Source organism: Opisthorchis viverrini, assembly GCF_000715545.1.
Source record: "Opisthorchis viverrini unplaced genomic scaffold opera_v5_696, whole genome shotgun sequence".
Classification (NCBI taxonomy): Eukaryota; Metazoa; Platyhelminthes; class Trematoda; order Opisthorchiida; family Opisthorchiidae; genus Opisthorchis; species Opisthorchis viverrini.
In genome coordinates this window covers 19,550-37,903 of record NW_008752347.1, presented here as the reverse complement: position 1 = coordinate 37,903, position 18,354 = coordinate 19,550, and the positions used below count along the sequence as shown (strand labels likewise).

The 18,354-nt window shown below is 42.0% G+C and overlaps 1 protein-coding gene across 1 annotated transcript; it reads left to right on the top strand.

Annotated features, from left to right (window-relative positions):
- Window positions 1-215: 215 nt before the first annotated feature.
- Window positions 216-17,490, top strand: T265_11980 (hypothetical protein; the record flags this gene model as incomplete). Its single annotated transcript, XM_009178843.1, has 8 exons — window positions 216-248; window positions 288-375; window positions 410-577; window positions 615-853; window positions 3,217-3,288; window positions 8,652-8,804; window positions 10,340-10,646; window positions 17,352-17,490. 8 exons carry the CDS (start codon window positions 216-218, stop codon window positions 17,405-17,407), a joined length of 1,116 nt encoding a protein of 371 aa, XP_009177107.1.
- Between the last annotated feature and the right edge of the window lie 864 nt (window positions 17,491-18,354).

Sequence of the window (18,354 nt, the reverse complement as noted above, 5' to 3'; positions counted from 1 at the left end):
ATTTCATCCTGTAAGTGGAGTCAGTCTAATATTTATCAGCATCCCTTTACTGACGAGCACTTGCGCCCAATGAAAACGTTTCGGCAGCAAACTGTGATGCGTTTCAGCTATGCACCGTTACGTATTTGTTGAACTTGATTGGCTTAGCCGGCAGCCAACCATAGTTCAACCAAGCGGTGTAGATCTATCTGTGAGCAAAGACACAGAAAACCCCGATGGGTGACCAGGCTGTGGCTCTAGGGCTGAGGGTAAATCACCAGTCTGACCGAAGCCGTATTTCAAGATAGTTGTTTCCAGTTCGCCAACTTGTGGACAAATGTAATCGGATTCATGATTATCTCCGGATTTCCATTACTGAAAACTGCAACCTAAAGTGTAGGTTTTGCGGAATAAAATCACACAAAACAAGGCAATTATTGTCGACCATCAACCGCATCACCCCTATGCACCAAGCAACAGTTCATTTCTGCTGAACACATCCTGTTCTTGGCTGCTTATTTTGTCCGAAGAGGTGTTAGCAAAATCCGTCTAACTGGAGGGGAACCGCTGATGAGGAAAGACCTACCGGAAATTATTGGTATGTTTGCTTACGGTGATAACTGCTGAATGCAAAGAATCCCTTAATGGGTTAAGGAAATATAATGGAACCTTGAAAAACATATCAATGACAACCAATGGTATTGCCTTTGCTAAAAGGGCGAAGCAATTCAAGGAGCTAGGGTTGGATTCAGTAAATATCAGCTTGGACAGTTTAAAACCTGAGAGAGTGAAGCAGCTCACCGGATCGCCTGTTTTGAAGCATGCCTATACTTCCATTTATAGTGCACTGGGAAGTGGATATAACCCTGTGAAAGTGAGTGAATATCAATAGAAGTGACTTTTACTTCGTCAACAGCTACGAATTCATTTTTTACATGCCTCCTTGTGTGTTCAAATGAACTGAACTATCATCCATGTATGGATCTAGGTCTTCTCCCTGAAATCTAGTGCTATTTACAAGCAGCAACTAAGGAAACTTGTAGAAAAATAGCGTTTGTCATAAAAGTTTATCGCAAACAGCGCAAAGTGATCCCACACATTCATTAAATATTGCAACAGATCTTGAGCTTGGTTTGCAAGTTAACACTATTGAAGAAGTCTGTCTAATTATGGCCATATAAGGAAAAAATATACGATAAGTGATGACCAAGATTAGAGACATCACAAACGAGAGATTCAGCTGGGTTCCAGGAGAGTCACTCGCAAAATACCAGGTTAGTTTACAAATGAGTGTATTTTGCCAAAATCAACCTCCTCCAGTTTGGTGACCCACCAGATCAAATGCCATTCATGGACTCGTCGAAAATCTCTGGGTATTTTATTTTGAATCCAAGTTCTAGTTCATCTCACTGGTACCCAACCACTTGTTGCTTAGTAGTAGCTTTAGTATTCAAACCAGCCGGGAAGCTACGGTTTTGAACCTCACTGGAGTCTCAGGGGACGCGCTGCTGACGGGTCCCGATAAGGATGAGACAGCTACAGAGTGCTTTTCGGCTCAAGACTGGTTGACTTAACTCATACGACGAGCACTCAATTAAGAGTGTCTGAATCTCCATGTACACCGCTAATTTCACGTTATTCTTGAATTCGCCTGGTGCAACGACGTTCGTTCAAAGTGATTAGAATAATTAATTATTATTACTCAGTAATTATTAATTAATTAGTTAACTATTAATTAATCATTATTTCCAATACCTCACCTGGTACGATATTCCGTTAGTTTTGCATTTCAACTCATATCTGAGGCAAGAAAACTTCTCGATTACCGTGTATGTTGAACGGCCAACACACGGTCCCTGTTGTTTGGAATCTAAGTGATCTGAAGGGGCCTGCTGGTGATGTAATTGAGTAGGATCGATTTTCTGCGTTGTTGTCGATTTTTAGTGGATTGGAATCATCACATCACTGCTTCCGTAAACTTGACTGTGACTATTAGAGTTGATGGATTCTACTACGGTTAGGCGGCCGACTCACATTGGATTTATGATTTGAATTCAACTGAAATAATGATGCGTGTAGGTGAAGTTTGTGAGTGTACTCGCCTGTCGTCATCGAAGGACATACGTATATGAAATCACAGTCAATCCTTAAGTTATTCGTGATGTTATAACAGTTGCGACTTTCTGTATTGTTACTGGTTCTTTTGCAAATCAATCAGGACCGGCTAGTGCATCAGATTCGATAGATTTTACGCGGCCGATCAATCGGATTGGCTGGTATGTGTATCAATGCACCGTGCTCAAAACTGCTGACGTTATAAGTTTTCAGGACTTTAGAAACATCCGTTTCAAACATGAAGAGTCTGAAATCACAGTGGCAGCAAGTATAACAATGACAATGATTTTAATAGCATTTTGTAGTACATTTGTCACATTGCTTCTTCACGCCAAGGCGAACTGACCATGATATACTCATATGAACATTTATCGGAGTGCCATGTATCAGAATGAAAAAAAGTTCGAAAGAATGCAACCAAAGCGAACACTTTCAGTAATACGCTTTTGCTACGAAAAATCCGTGTCTGAGTTCCAATGAATGCAACTTTAATTTCACGGTAGGTTGTTCGCGTATACACGTATCGAATTTCCCTTTAATAAAAAGTTTCACAAACCGATAGAAAAATGCCCTCCACAGTGACCTGAGGACTTAGCTCTTTTTTGGTAGTTTACTGTCAACAAATCCTTGGAAAACTGGTAAGATGCCAAACATGAAACGTGTGGTATGATTAAGATGGGCTTAAATCCGGAATACTGCGCAGATCTGAGCTAACAATTCATAACAAATAGATAGCAATATTGCATTCTGAATAGTTCGTCATGTCAAGAGGATTTACTCCGATATCCCGAACATCGCACCACAGGAAAAATGATGCGGTCTGTCTGAAGAGATTCGGTTGAGTTTGTCACGGGCGCTATTGTAGTTCACAAATGAGTAGCCTGTGGCCAATGCGAATGACACGATCTCGCGGAATACGCCCTCATTAGGTACCCAAAGAATTACTAATGGGCTGTCGAAGATATTCCGGCAGCCGTTCGCGTAGTTTGTTTTCCCATGAAAATGTGCTCCATCCTATACCTGATTCTCATTCAAAGGATCTTAGCCTGGATTTTTATTATTATTTCGGTGACAAACTTGTCCGTTGCTGTCCACCCCCATTTATGCTTTTTCATGTTTTAGCTCAACTGCGTTGTGATTCGCGGCTTCAATGATGACGAAATATGCGACTTTGTGGGACTTACAAAGCATTTGGTAAGTCATTTGCCGTTTTCATTGCAACGAAATTTTCTGCGTTTTATATGTCGTCCGCTTGTGTCTCATCTCCAAATGAAGAGTGGACTAGTGATCGACTTTTCATTTATACAGAATTTGACACTCCCCCCTCTAACCTGAAGTGTCTATCGCCATCACATACAGAAATGGACTATTCGAAACGTCTTAACCCTTTTTTATATGAAGTACCTCATGTTGACTTGTTTCTGCCAGCAACCTAGTACACAGTACGCGACTGGAAAATCTGCCACGTGTAATCTGAGAGACCTACCAAGTCCACGTTGGAAGAGGGAGTTTCGGTGGATGTACTTAGAATACACCTACCTCATGGATATTTTCTAACTGTTCCGACAACCTGATGCAACTGTGAAACCTCCTCTGGATAGCAATATCCCTAAGCTAATTGCGTAACACTGTGAATTCGGAAGCTTGAGATAGCAGAACAATTTCATGTGGTTTATCAAAGCACGTGAAAACCCTGAGCTAATTATTTGGAACCAAGTTTGGAACACCCAAGACCCATATGAAGAGCTACGGAAAACTGCTATTCTAGGTTGGATTGGTTTATAAGACGCAATGCGATACCTAGTAAAGGCTTACTGTTAACTAGGTACTCTGTAACACTCAACAAACCTCCCCGTGTGTAAAATTTCCTGTGATCCAAACACAACAAACAAGCCATCGATTGCTGGTTTTAGTGTGAGTTACAGCTCTTCGCGACTTCATAAAATTGAATTTGTGTGGCATGAAAACTACTCTATAACGACTCCACACTTGGGGAAGCCTTGCCAACAGGGGGACCTGGGTTAACCCTTCTGGTCGGACAACAAGACAGAAATCCATGTAGCCTAATTTACGCCAGTTCGTCCTACAAAGAATCATAAAACTGTAGACTTGTGAATGGAAAGTAAACATTCAGCATCCAATCACAAAGACCGCATCGGTTTTTTTTATTAGTATTCCGCATTGAACTACACAGCACCAACTTCACTTGGCAGTGTGCACCGTTTGGGTGACAGCAGCACGTTGGTTTTTTTCATCAAAAATGTAAAAAGGTTCGCTGTTTTACTAATCTAGTGTGTACACAAAAGGTCCACTTGTTGAACCCAGCATACCCGGAAAAACATATTCCTTGTCATGTATTCTAGGCTTATAGATGGATGATGCAGCGTGTGACACCAGCTTGTACAGGCACAGTCTGTACTGGTTGTCATTCGATACCAAGCTGCACATTTTGAAATTATGGACAAACGTTATCAAGTGTTACTGTCAAGTGTTTACTGAAAATTGTGTCACATCCGCTAGGGTGGCTAAGTACATCTGTTTGCAAGATTTCACTTGCTGCATAGTCCTTTATCGAAACATATAAGCCGACCATCAGAAGATGGGACTAAAATGTGGTTGGAAGTAAAATTCGTTTCATCCGCTGGTGTGTCACTTTGCCTCGTTAGCTTGCCTATTTATGTTATCCACTCATTGTTCACACTGTTTGGTTTGACACCGAAAACAATTTCTATGTTTTGGTTGACTTCATAGGTCAAACACGAAGTCTATGTACTTTATCATAAAGGTAGCTGGAATTTTATGGAGACAGTAGAACTATTTAGCGAGAGACATGTCAAAGTGACTCCCACTCGGGTTGTTGGACAACTGTATGGAAGTTTAATGAGGGAAACGCGAGTGAAGGAAAAATAAAACACGGTAAGCAAGGGAGTGTTGTGGAAGAATCGATACTACGTGCTACCTTATGCAGTAGCAAAAGTTTTTGACTCACTAGTTTTCGACGTCTAGCTTCTCTTTGTGAACAACCCTTTTCGTCAGTCATGGTGAACCTGAACAGGCGAAACAAGTGTAGAGACTTGGCAGCATCTGTGTAGAATATCGACGGATGATATTAGCCTAGTGAATAGTGAAGTTTCTGGGACGTGCTAGTTACCGACCAGTTGACCGTTCAGCTGGGTGGGAGAGCACCGCTTCTGTGTATCTGGGTGTGGGTGATTATGAAAATCACGCGTGTGTGCAATACTCTTCCCAATATGAGGCTGAGGATTCTGGCCGAAGTTCAAACAGCCTCTCTAGTCCATGTGTTAGGGAGGGGGGGGGGTGTAGCGGACTGTGCCAAGTGAAGGAAAAATAAAACACGGTAAGCAAGGGAGTGTTGTGGAAGAATCGATACTACGTGCTACCTTATGCAGTAGCAAAAGTTTTTGACTCACTAGTTTTCGACGTCTAGCTTCTCTTTGTGAACAACCCTTTTCGTCAGTCATGGTGAACCTGAACAGGCGAAACAAGTGTAGAGACTTGGCAGCATCTGTGTAGAATATCGACGGATGATATTAGCCTAGTGAATAGTGAAGTTTCTGGGACGTGCTAGTTACCGACCAGTTGACCGTTCAGCTGGGTGGGAGAGCACCGCTTCTGTGTATCTGGGTGTGGGTGATTATGAAAATCACGCGTGTGTGCAATACTCTTCCCAATATGAGGCTGAGGATTCTGGCCGAAGTTCAAACAGCCTCTCTAGTCCATGTGTTAGGGAGGGGGGGGGGTTGTAGCGTGACTGTGCCAACTAGTTACGACCTCTACAACAGCCTTCAGTACCCCCAAATGGATGCGGTGTTATCCACTGAATGAAGATTGATTTTACGCACAACCATGCTAGCCCACGTAGTGTGCTCCATGTTCACAATTCTTACTGAAAAATCCCATACACGGTGAGTCGGCTAAGAATGATCTGGAAAATGGCCACTATGTTCGCCTCATCATCTCACTCCACTCGACTTTTTCCCATCGCGTTATGGTAAAAGGAATTTGTAGCACGCTAGACCAGAAAACTTCGAACATGTGAAGATATTGATTGATAGTGACATAAATTAGAACGTGCCGCGCACCCTACGAAAGCTTGATAGCGGCCCATTTAAAAATGCAACTGAACAAGTGAAATTTTGATTATGGCAGTCAAATTCAGTACAGCACTACAAAACTCTGAACGCGTGTGACAAAATCCACGCAGTGGTGCCTTCTCTGTTCCTTTCTTCCTTAAGAGTGTAAAAGCATCCGATAAAGTACCAAAAATATAAAATATCGGAGAGTTCACGCCACTATCCGTCATAATCTGTATCGTTTCCATTTGTTTCTATCTTAAGGCAGACAATAACGTCACCATTGCCCTCAGTGGGATGTCCAGCAAGGGGGACTATGGCACTGTTGTAAAGTGCCCACGTAATAAAAAAAACCTTTTGTGGTCAGAATATCTCTCTTTGTCAAAATATTTAGATCTGTGCTTACCATATAGGACGGCTTTTTTCATGATATTAAAGATCGAAATGGTTTTCAGCAATCAATTCAGGTCATTCCTGACTTCTAACTTTACCAGAATGACGTCAGATTGACTAATAAGTAATATCCCATTTGCCGTCAGCTGTCAACGGAAGCAGTGATTTGGATAATTTCGTATTTCACCAAATTAATTAGTGCTGGAACTGCTCATGCTGTCACTGGTATGTCAAAAGAATTGGGCTTCGGCCTTTGGATGAAGCAAAGATCAAGATTCACTGCAGTGCGGTACGAATGCTTCAGTACGGTACAGCTGTTTTGCAGATGCCCCACTCAGATATTCTGGCCTCCAGCTAGTCCAGCAATGATTCACCACTTGACGTAAAGTAGATCACTCTACTTAAGTTTTTTACGCAAACGCTAGGCGTGGTTTCACAATTAAAACAACTGCCAAGCGCAATGTAAAGGCTCACATCAGATGAAAAAGCGTACTAGTGAATCGGTTCTCAAGTCATTCTATCCATTGTCACTCACCTTCAAGGCTGTTCCGACTATGTGACACGACGTCTGAAGACTGAAAATCGTCCAACTGTCGGAAGAGTTAACTGAATATAGTCAGCTGCACCGGTATCTTATAATGAATTATTTAGCTACGACGAACACCCATCTGTCAGACCCCTGAAGAAAAAATGTCCGCATCTGGTGACCGTTTTCGCCTCATTTGCAGCCATGCGAGCTCATCGCTACTAGACACACTCACTCTCTGAAAGGCGGGATTTTCACTAAGTGGCTTGGACGAAGCTGAGAACCGTCAAGAAAACAAGATCGAAAATAGGCAAGCTTACATGTTCACCTGCTGATTGACAGATGATCCAAAAACTCCAGTCCAGCAATAAAAGACACTAATGTCGGGAGGAAAAGCATAGTAAATAGAACGGGTAAAATAGTCTCAGTCTGGATGTGATCCTATTAACTGGAGAACCGATTTCCTCACTGAAGGGGTATTTACTTTTGGTCTAAAGCCACATGTTTTAATCCAATTAACGAGAGGTTTAACAGATCACCATCAAATAAGAAAAACGCAGATCTATCACCAATGAAACGGTACCTTTGTCTGACTCACCAACACCGGACAAAGATATCACAGTTCAACTTCCAACTCCCCCTCGTTTGGTAACGGCAAGGAGATAAGGAGGAAGTAGATGGTGTGTGCCAGTTAAGTTCATATCTTTCGTTTTAAAACGCGCCGACATTTTTTAAACAATGTCTCAATCAGGAATACGAAATCCTGTGGTTTAGAAACGTAGGGTGACCAGGTGTCGTATTGAGTTGTCGGAAAATGGCGTGCAAACATCCAGCTTCATGTTGGAATCTGAACATGACTTTGACTATCCTAACTTTACATCAAGTTACTTCCAGATGGTGGTGAATCATAATTTTAATCGACCAAACTCAATAATTTTGTCCAAAGAAGTTATGAAAACTGAAAGAGTGGCGTCATTTGAAAAATATTTGGATGGTCCGCAAATTGTAGTCGAAGTCTGCTAACCGGTGTCAAAGATTGAATTAACTGGACAACTGGCCATTTCATTCAGCTTACGATTAACTTCCGACGTACTGACTCCCACTGACTTGGATAAAATAACGTATGAAGGATGCCCGCCTACAACTGTTTTATGGGCACTGTGTTACAATCTCTCCATCATCTTTGTAAGTTGCTGACTCTTGAGTCTACAAAGACTTCATGAACAGCAGACAGACTGCTTCCGAAAGCCTAAGCCTTCAGAAGATCAGCAAAAAAGTTTACACAGTGGAATGTGACTACAGTCGATAGATGCATCAAATCCTTGGATCTTTTAACTCCTGCCTCATGTATACGGTACCAGTAGAGCAGTACTGCTCCTAAGCCGCTCATCTTCCAACCGATTTCTAATAAACCGCCAGTTGTATTGGTTCACAGTGAACACATATGGAGCATGGTCATGTCACTGTCTTAAGCTTTGCTTTCGGTGTTTTCTTCCAACTTTGTTTTAAAATTCAACCATTGGTTTTGTTCATTTCCCGCCTAGCCAATCGAATTACGTTTCATTGAGTTTATGCCATTTGGGGGGAACAACTGGGATACAGAGAAACTGGTCAGCTACAAGGAAATGTTGAATACCATAAGGAAGGTTTACCCTGATTTGTATCCACTGCCAGTTCCTTTTTCGAATACTGCAAAGGTACGTCATGCCCAAATTTCGTTTGTCTTATACTTGCACACCTAAAAGTCTCCTATTGGGACATGAGATGTTGTTCGCCCTAAAAAGAAACTATTCACAAGGTTGCTGAAAATTCCTCGACACCCCACGACCGGCCTTGCCTTTCTTAGGGTTTATCAGTTCCGGGTTTCTGTTAACTTTATGTTCTACTTGAACCCGAATGTCACGAAATTAGCGAAATACACTCATTTGCAAACAAATTTAGTTTTTCGAGAGACTCACCTAGAACCCAGCTGGATCTCTCGTTTGTGACGTTCAGTTGTTATGATATTCGAGGTATCGCAGCACATGTATAGACATAACACACTGTTCACGAGATGCTGAAAATTCTTTGACCGCCCAAAACGGGTTTCGCCCTTCTTACGACTGACCCATCAGATAGACGCAGCCACTCACAGTTTTACTTCAGATGTTTTCATCAATGTTCAGCCCCTGAAAATGCCGCACCTGGCAACTTAAAAGTGACACGAACCTGTGGCTTTATCTACTGTCCAGCCGGATCCAAATAAATCTGGTCGACCCAGTTGTTGTTATTTCTTTTCACGCGAGATTTTTGTCATGAAACTGAGGCTAATGAGGATTTCTTGGTGCAATTAGTGCCCTTCTCCCTGTGTCGTTTCGTTACACCCAAGAACAGGCTCCTTACTATTGCGAAGCCTTTACCAAGAGTTTGTGCCTTCCATTGCTCTAAGACAGTTAGTTGGTGCTTCTCTGGGCATTCATCATATTTTCCCTTTTAATGTGATTTGTTGAAATGAGCAGGGTTATCCGCGGAAAGAAGTTATTGCACAATTTTCCACTTTATTTCAGTACTAGTGCGGCATTTACCTCACCTCTCACTCTTGTTGAGGCTTATGAGTAGTGGTTTCAAGTGACCGCGGACTTGGGCATCCAACCTCCTCATCAGATGAGCACATATCGTTGTTTGGCAAATTGCATGCTTTTTCTGTAAAACACGACCCCATAGTCTGTAAGACATAACAAAAGCAGCAAATTAACACAGGTTTAAGTGTTCCCTTCAGTTCGGAAAAGTAGAATTTCGAGCCTGTTAGTAAGAACACGAGCACCCTGAGCAAATTTGGCAGTCCTTATCTGTGAAGCCACTCCTCTTATCCTAACAACGTGAGGGTCTAACTGCGTTCCTACACAATCGTGGTAGGATAGGCCCTTAGGATACGGGTAGGCTCAAAGATAAAAACAATGAATGCTGGAAGAGCTCATTCTGTGTGACAAAAATAGGGCTACCCTATGAGCACCTAGTGACTGAATCCTCCTGGATACCCATAGCACGATATGCCTACCTGATTTATCAACTGTTTCACAACATTTTTGCGACAATTTCTGCCCTCACGAATACACTATATGTCCTGCAACAATGCATAGCAAGTTACTTGACGACAATTTTTTTCAGTTGAGAAGACCATATTTGCATATGAGGTCATTTCCATTGGTCAAGTGCACTAACCACTTTCATTCATCCCCACAAATAACTACAGCTCTACCGTGTAAACGATTGGCCGGGTACTGTAGGTTTCATCACCTCAATGACGGAAAACTTTTGTTCAAATTGCTCCCGCCTCCGTCTGACTGCCGACGGGCATTTGAAAACGTGCCTTCATGGAGAGGAAGAGGTTGATTTGATCAAGGTTATCCAGCAGTACCCGTTAGAAGCAGCAGACTGGAAAGATTCGGCTGTTTCGCTTTTTCATTCACAAGTGCCGCAGACCAAGCTCGAAATGGTTCTCGCCAGTCTAGACGAAAAGGTGGATATAGCGCTGGCCAGAAAGGCACCGGAGCATGCAGGTGAGTAGCTGAAGTCGACAGATCCACATGCATCCAACGTGTATTTTTATCTGTGACGTTTAACTTTGAACAAATTCTAACATACGCTGAAAAATATAACACCAAATATATTCCAGCTCGTAATCATCAAACATAAGGATTAATCCATTTTGCTGCTGGTACTTGCAGCAGCAAAAGGCTTGATAGGCTGGTCCCATCTCGATGGACCACTAACTTTTGTTCGTCTATTGGAGCCTACTTTAGTTATAAGGTACCTTCAAGTTGAGAGAGATAATTTCTATGGATTTACTGATTTGGTTCCACATAAGGGTGACAACCAAACTGTTTTTCCACGGAGCACCAGTGATTATGTTTCACTTTATTTAGTTATGTTGTTGTCAGTAGTATCGACGTAGTCAGTGTGCCTGAACATTTTTATGGTCTTCTTAGTGCGCTAGAATAGCGAGACAATTAAGGTCAGCTGGTAGAAACTCCCCGCAAGTGGTAAGAATAATTTTTCATGCCGTAGACAGTAATATCGTCTGAAATCTAGCTATTGTTGATTAAAAGTTCATGCTCGCCGTGAGTTGCGGCAGTTAACAAGATGATAAGTTATAATTATCCGAACATCATAACTCTTTCGTTGACGATATTTTACCATAGTACTAATAACGTTTTGGTAATTTACTAGTAATAATAGTAAACCTATTTTAAAGCCGTTTTGACATCCTTCTGCAGGTAGTTTATCGCCAAAACATAAAGTGATACGATCAAAAGTCTAGGGTTGGGTCCTCACTTCGGACCTTCCGGTTAGTAGAATCGCCGCTTAACCTCCAAGCTATATCAGGCTCAGTTGGAAACACTGGGGAGTTATTCATGTTTTGTGAGTTAGGTGAGAACTTTAAGATTTTTCACAAAAATCTAATCCGAAAACCGAGGATAATTTGGTGTGTGCCAGTGACGTCCCAGTAATAACTGGGAAGTTATTCAAAGCACCGGATCAATCCACTGTCAGGTGCTCCAAATTCCACCGGGATTGTCTCAAGTCTGGAAGACGAAGGTGAATGTCTATATGAAAATAGGTAATAGAATTTACGAAACACTGATTGATTATTACAGATAAGTTGGATAAGCAATGGGTAGTCGAATTTCAAGAGTAAAACTAATAGCTCATCAGTGCGCAGATACGTCAAACGTCCAAGTACTTTCAGTCCAAGGCCTGCTTCTTTGACTGATGTACGTCTGCGGCTTAGATTCCAATCAGTCGCTCCATACATGAAAAATAGCTTCCCATTGTGATAGCCCAAGGGATGACAAACAGTGACCAAGAAATTGAGACTTCAAGGGAACATTCATTTACAGGGAGTTCGTACTCGCTAGTGAGCCACATTATAAATATTGTCCCCAGTCTAAGTGTGATGCATTGATCATCCGGTGGAGAAACACAGTATTATACTCTGTACGTGGATAACTTTTATGGAATAAAACTGTGGATTAGTGTATTTGAAAGTGATATTAGAATTCTCCACCCACTCACTAGTCAGTTATGAATCCCGAAATTCCTCGTCTCTCATGTAAAGTCGCATCGTTTTAGAAATATAGTCACATGTCAAAGTAATTCGCTTCTGGGTTCCAAAACTCGCTTTGTGAGTTGACTAGGACAGCAAATTATCTTGATGTTCTTGCAAGGAATGTTCTTCACGAAATCGCCAACTGTGGAGAAGATGATATTTAGTGGGCAGGCAGGAAAAGGCAATTCTACCTGGTTTCCTAAACTGCTTTCCATGGGATTTCAGCAAAAAGCTCAGCAACACCACACAATACCATATGCATACGACATGTACGCAGAAATCCTCCATGGCGAGACACTTGATTGAGAAAACTACTAGACAGTACAAGTACAAAGGACAAGTAGTTTTACACTCCTAAGATTATTTTCCGTCCTCTCCTACCATAAGACTGCTTCTGTTAACAGTTAATTGCGGGCAAGATTTAAGGATGGAAAATTAACGCCGAGGGGGCACTGGTAAATTAAACCACAGCCACCGTTCCTAGATCCCCTAGAACTTGGTATTCACTATTAGTTCGTGATTAGCAGGGCTACACAAACCACGCCGTAATCGCGATTTCCGATCGGCGATGAGTAGCTGCCTTTACAGTTTACCCAAATACCGACCCGGTGACTTGGAATTGCTGTTCTCATGTTGACTGTTCTAATGCTAGAAAACAGCCTTTGGAGTGGTTATTAAAACACGAGCAATGTGATATTACAGAGAAAGCACATTGTGTGGATAGTAACTTGGTCCTTAACCGCCATCATGCTAATCTCTTAATGCGATGACTGGTGATCTCGAATCATCTTTTCACTCAGGTAGAAACTCTGTAGGGAAACAAATCAGGATAATCCGAAATTGGTAGAACATAGTAACTAGTCCCGTAGAACAGCCATCCGCCTGATTAAAGAGATCACACCTGGGGTTTCCAAAACAGGCCTATGTGTATATGAGAATGGCCTTCATTAGGTGAAACAGGTTTCCTTGAATGTTGAGCACCTAATTCTCCGCTCTTGAGTCTGCTTACCCTAAAACTGCTTGTAGACATTGTTGTTCTCATGCACACATTGTGTCACTATACTGGTCTTTCCCAAGCGGTTTACCAGTGAGTACAACATTTTGACAAGTACCAGTTTTATCAACAGGTATTATCTAGAAATTGTTGGGCATGATGTTCCAATAATTTTATTCTAAGCAGTGGCACGTTTATCGGCGAAAATAGTTCGGGCTTGTTCATTTTACTTGCTTATAGGCAAGTGTGAAAACAGAGAAGGAAATTACAAAGCCCGTGAACGCAAATGTGAGATGCTCAACAGAACGGTACTCATTGCGACATCCTTGGTGATTTATTTCGTCCCGCCAGTGTTTAGGACCTACACAGAGCTGATTCAATACCAAGTGGAGATTGTCCCCACCGACTATCCCTTTTCTTTCACTTCAATTTTTACCTCTCAAGAGAAAAAGACCTCAATTTTCATCACAAGCTGTTAACTGACAGCATTTCCCCTTCATCCTCACACTACTCCTCTAAGCTGCGATGTGTTTAGTCCTGGATGGACGAATTTTACACCAGCGGGGTAGCACACGCGTGCAGCCATTCAGTCGCAGTGAAAATACTGGTGACTAAAATGCTTTTGAATGCAGAACTTAAAAAAAACACCTCTGCGGTCTTTTGGAACCATGATCACTGTAAAAGCACAGTTCACCACGTACCAACTCAAACGGATAACTACTTAAACCTTAACTCTGCTCACCCATTTGGTATGGAGGGATTAAAATCCGCACAATGGCTCACCGAGTGCCTATAAGCTGTTGTAGAACTACTTTTTCAGAAAAGATGTTTACTTATACTAAACAAATATTGTGAAACACGGGGTATCCAACAGGCTTCAGCCGCCCAATCAAGGCACAACAGCGAGATCCAGATTAGAACCAACCGATATGATGCGGATACCGCACCGATAACATAAATCTGAAATTATCCGTTACCTACTCTCCAATCTCAAATTCTGCACCACTTTCTCAATGGACAACACACCGCAGAGACAACTGATTCGCCGTAGCAAATGTGTCCACAAGATTGATTGCACCAATTCTCTTGTGTTTACATTGGGCAAACCAACAAACTCTTGAAGGTCCGAGTATAAACGACATTCTCGAGCCCTTCCAAGAAGCGTTAACAAATTGAACAAGGTGAAGCGTGACTGAGCGAGCGCACTCCATGCATCAACTGAAGAACACCGGGTGAAAACTGATAAGTGCATATACTGCAGCAAAGTCTCGACGTAGGCCCACAAAGGTGCTATGCTGAATCAGTTTCTTATCCCATAGTGCATCCGTGCGTAAACAGGTCAGAGAGTATCGAGTTAACTGCCATTTGATCCAGCCTATTCGATTAAACAAAGGTGACCCAAGCGCGACGGACCGCAAGTATTGATCGCCATCCTAAAACATCCTCATTAGAAGCGACATCAGTTATGGGGGTAAGCGACAGGCATGGGAGCAGTTGATCTTGATTCCCGAGATAGTTCATACGATGACAGACGGTGTCAAACCGAATGCAGCTGAGTGCACTCGAGATGTACATAGTTGTGACGTTTTACATACGCGAACTCCGGGGCCAGATGATGTTCTAATTCGTTGGAATGCAACAGTTTCAGTGCATTAAAAACCGGTTTCCTCTCTTACACAATGTCGTGGTCGACCCTTAACGGGTCTTAACGGGGTCTCCGAATCTGTTATCCCGCAGTAGACATCCACCCACGTCAAATGCCTGAGGTACCGGAACCAGTTGCTAAACCTGAAGATGAGATACTATCCCGTGTTAACTGTCTTCTGATAATGCAGCCTTACATAAGCAGCCGAACTGGCAAATCAGTTACCAAGACAAGAACACTTTCAGTTCGTCTTTAGAAATTTCTTTTTCGATGAAACTACTGCTTGACGGCAGCATGCCCTCAAGAATTCCAACCTCCTCAACAAATGTATCCTGCTGTGTGAAAAACATATTTGTGCCGCACTAGAGCAAAGCAGGTGATCTTCAATCAGTGCCAAATTCAGGTCAGTTTTTGATACACAGAACGGGATATAGTGCCACCGAAATTTCTAGTGACCAGATTGTCCAAAAGGGAAGGTGTGCTGTCATCCCCAAACTCACATGGGGAAGAAACGGCTTGGTTGACGGTAGTGTCCAGCCTCTCTCGGTGATCGTGATAAGCGAACCATTCTTCAGCTACGTTTTATGCCCATCTGTGTTGATTTCCTGGCGTTGGCCATCAAAACTTCGGTGAAGGTGGCAAGGCTATCAATAAACGACGCCATGTTGATCAAAACTGACATTTTTAGACCACAGCAAACTAATGTCTTCGGAGGTATGAATCGGGACTTCAAATGACTTTCCAAAAACTTCACAGATTCAATAAGAGGGACCTTAGCAAATGGTGAATACTTGTCATACTAACAGATAACATCTGGAAGAATGATAATGTGTAGGTTAAAAGTTCGTAAACTACCTTTAATTAATGTTCATCACTGAGTATTTTAACGGCTCTAAGAGTAACTTTTAGGTGTTTTTCTGAGTGGTGGCAGCGCGAACCGTTCATAGCTGAAGTTGATCAAGTGGGTATCTTGCGTCCGTGGGTTTAATGGCCGTAAGTTTAATGGCCCTCAGGTTTTAACATAGTAAACTCTTCTGAGATGAAACAAGTGAATGAATTACTGACAACCTTTGACTGATTTGTTTCTAAACAAACAGCACCTTGTCTGGTGGTTTACTTGGGAGGCACCTGGATGCATTGACTAAGATAATGTCCAGTACGGACATATAATCCACTTCAGTTTGGATAACGGTGCTGGTTTTGCTATATGGATACAGTATGATACTCTAGTTCCTGATCAGCTATAGTTTAAGTTCCATGTATTCTGTGAAAGCAAAGTTTTGGTACGACGGAAATTTTTACTAACATTGCTCAGTTTTGCATTGAGTTGCTTGTTGTTTTCGGGCGGTAGCACCCGGAGTCTGGCTTCTGCGTAGTACGCCTAGTTTTTCTGTGCGGAATTTCGAAGTTGAGTTTCAGAGCTTCCGGATGACGTTGACTTGCGTTTGAACCTATGCTTCTCTGGTAGAAAGTCTCTTTAGACCTAGTTTCACATAGTTTGCTTCCCTATTTTGTTCGTATATAATTCACTAAAGCGTGTTAACAAATGACAAGTTTAATTAGACATTTAGCGACCCAGAATTGATACCGAGTGTCATTATGATCTGAGGATGCATCGTGAGATAAACGAAGACATTCCAGATTCAGAGGGATTTCATTTTGTCACTCATGATTGGGTGTACCGTAAAACCTTACTGGATACATTTGAAGAATAATCATTTCGAACACATTCTTCACAGAAAGCTGCACTACAGTTTTGCGGGAATTTGGACCGGGCACGTACTAAACGATACAAAATATGGGATAAAATTGAAGGCATTGGATACCTAATGCTTTGAAGCATTGAGACCCAAAATCAGTTGGAACCGGGTGGCAGAAAAAACAGCTGTTTACTCGTGGTCAGGCGTTAGGGTGATGTCTAGCTGCCTAGAACGATCATTGTCAACCGTTTTCTAGCGATTGCTGACTTGTGTTTTAACCGCTGTTTGTTACTACGTCCGAAACAACATACCAGGATAAATTGCAATCTGGAAAAGTTAAGCTTACAGTGGAATCAGAAATAACTCTGCTTGTCCCATCTCACAGAACCCAAACCAGCTGTCTCTTATTTCTAGTAAACCTGCGGAGTATGGCGTTGTTGTGATTTATGAATTATCCTAATCGATAGTCCACTAACACTGTTTGGCCCTAATGAGCTGGTGATCATGGACTGTCAGTTCGACCCGTTGACTGTTTTTCTCCTCTTTTGCTTTATTTCGAGTAAATTTCCCATGTGTTTACCTTTTCAACTGTCGTTTCATCACACTACATCAGATTGTTCTGTGCGAACTGCTATAACAGGGAAAATGGGTTATATCATATAAACTACACTTAGTTTAACAGAGCCGGCTGAAAATTAGCCTAATTAAGGTAGCCATCAAACGTACCACACATCCACATGAGATCATTATCATCGTATAGACCTATCAGAAAACTCACTCAGTGTTACATTGTATTTTTTTTGTCGCTGATTTCAGGCATGAATCAGCTGGCCACCGGGAAGAACCGATCCATGATACGCATTGGTGGATAGAGTGACAAGAAAGCAAAAAAGTCTAATTGTTCAGATACCACTGAAGTGTTATTTATTTATTGGTAAAATAAAATGGTTTTCTGTCAAAGTATGTTTTTAATCTTTTCTTTGAGAGTATGTCTCCGTTGCCACAACTTTCGGACTTTATTATTTGGGATGGGTTGTCTCAATCCTCCAACTACGTGCCCCTCACGAAACTTGTCAGCCGAAACTAGCAGACTTTGAACACTGATGTTCAAAAGTACCTTATCGACATGTAGTTGTGAACATGTCTGCACCTATGAAACTGCCAGGAAACTTAAACATTTGCAAGCCCGCCAATACATCACGCTTATGGGAGCTAGCTCAATGAGTGTTATGTGTGAACAGGACACAAGATTAACTCAAGCGCATGTATCTGGTTCTGCACTGATTTTAAACAAGTCGAGTAGGACTGAAGGATATTTTATCACATACGTCCGATGTGATTCCAATAATTGATCCAAACCAGAGGTAAGAAGTCAACTGACGGAAAAACAAACTGTATGCAAATATGCTGGCATGGTGAAACCCACGATTGTCCAGCAACCCAACGAGTGTAAACCAGGTGGTGTGATACAAGATGTCTAGTTGGAGATTACCAATTTATGCAGATTGGAAATCTACATGCAACACACATGCCACACAAATACACTTGAGGATAAAAAATATAAAGAAGCACACAACCGATTTGATCAAATAAGGAGATCTAGTCCTTTGATCTTGACATTGTCTACTCGGCATCCGATTGCTGCTTCAAGTTCTGCCAAGTGTTGAGGACTGGTTTTAGTCAAAAATTTGTCTTGCTCTCGTTAAGTACTCTTTCGTATTTTACGAGACGGTTGTGGGCATCTGTTATCATTAACTTAAACCTAGAAAGACAGTATGGCAGGCGAATGGTTAAGTTAACGATAACAGATGCCCACAAC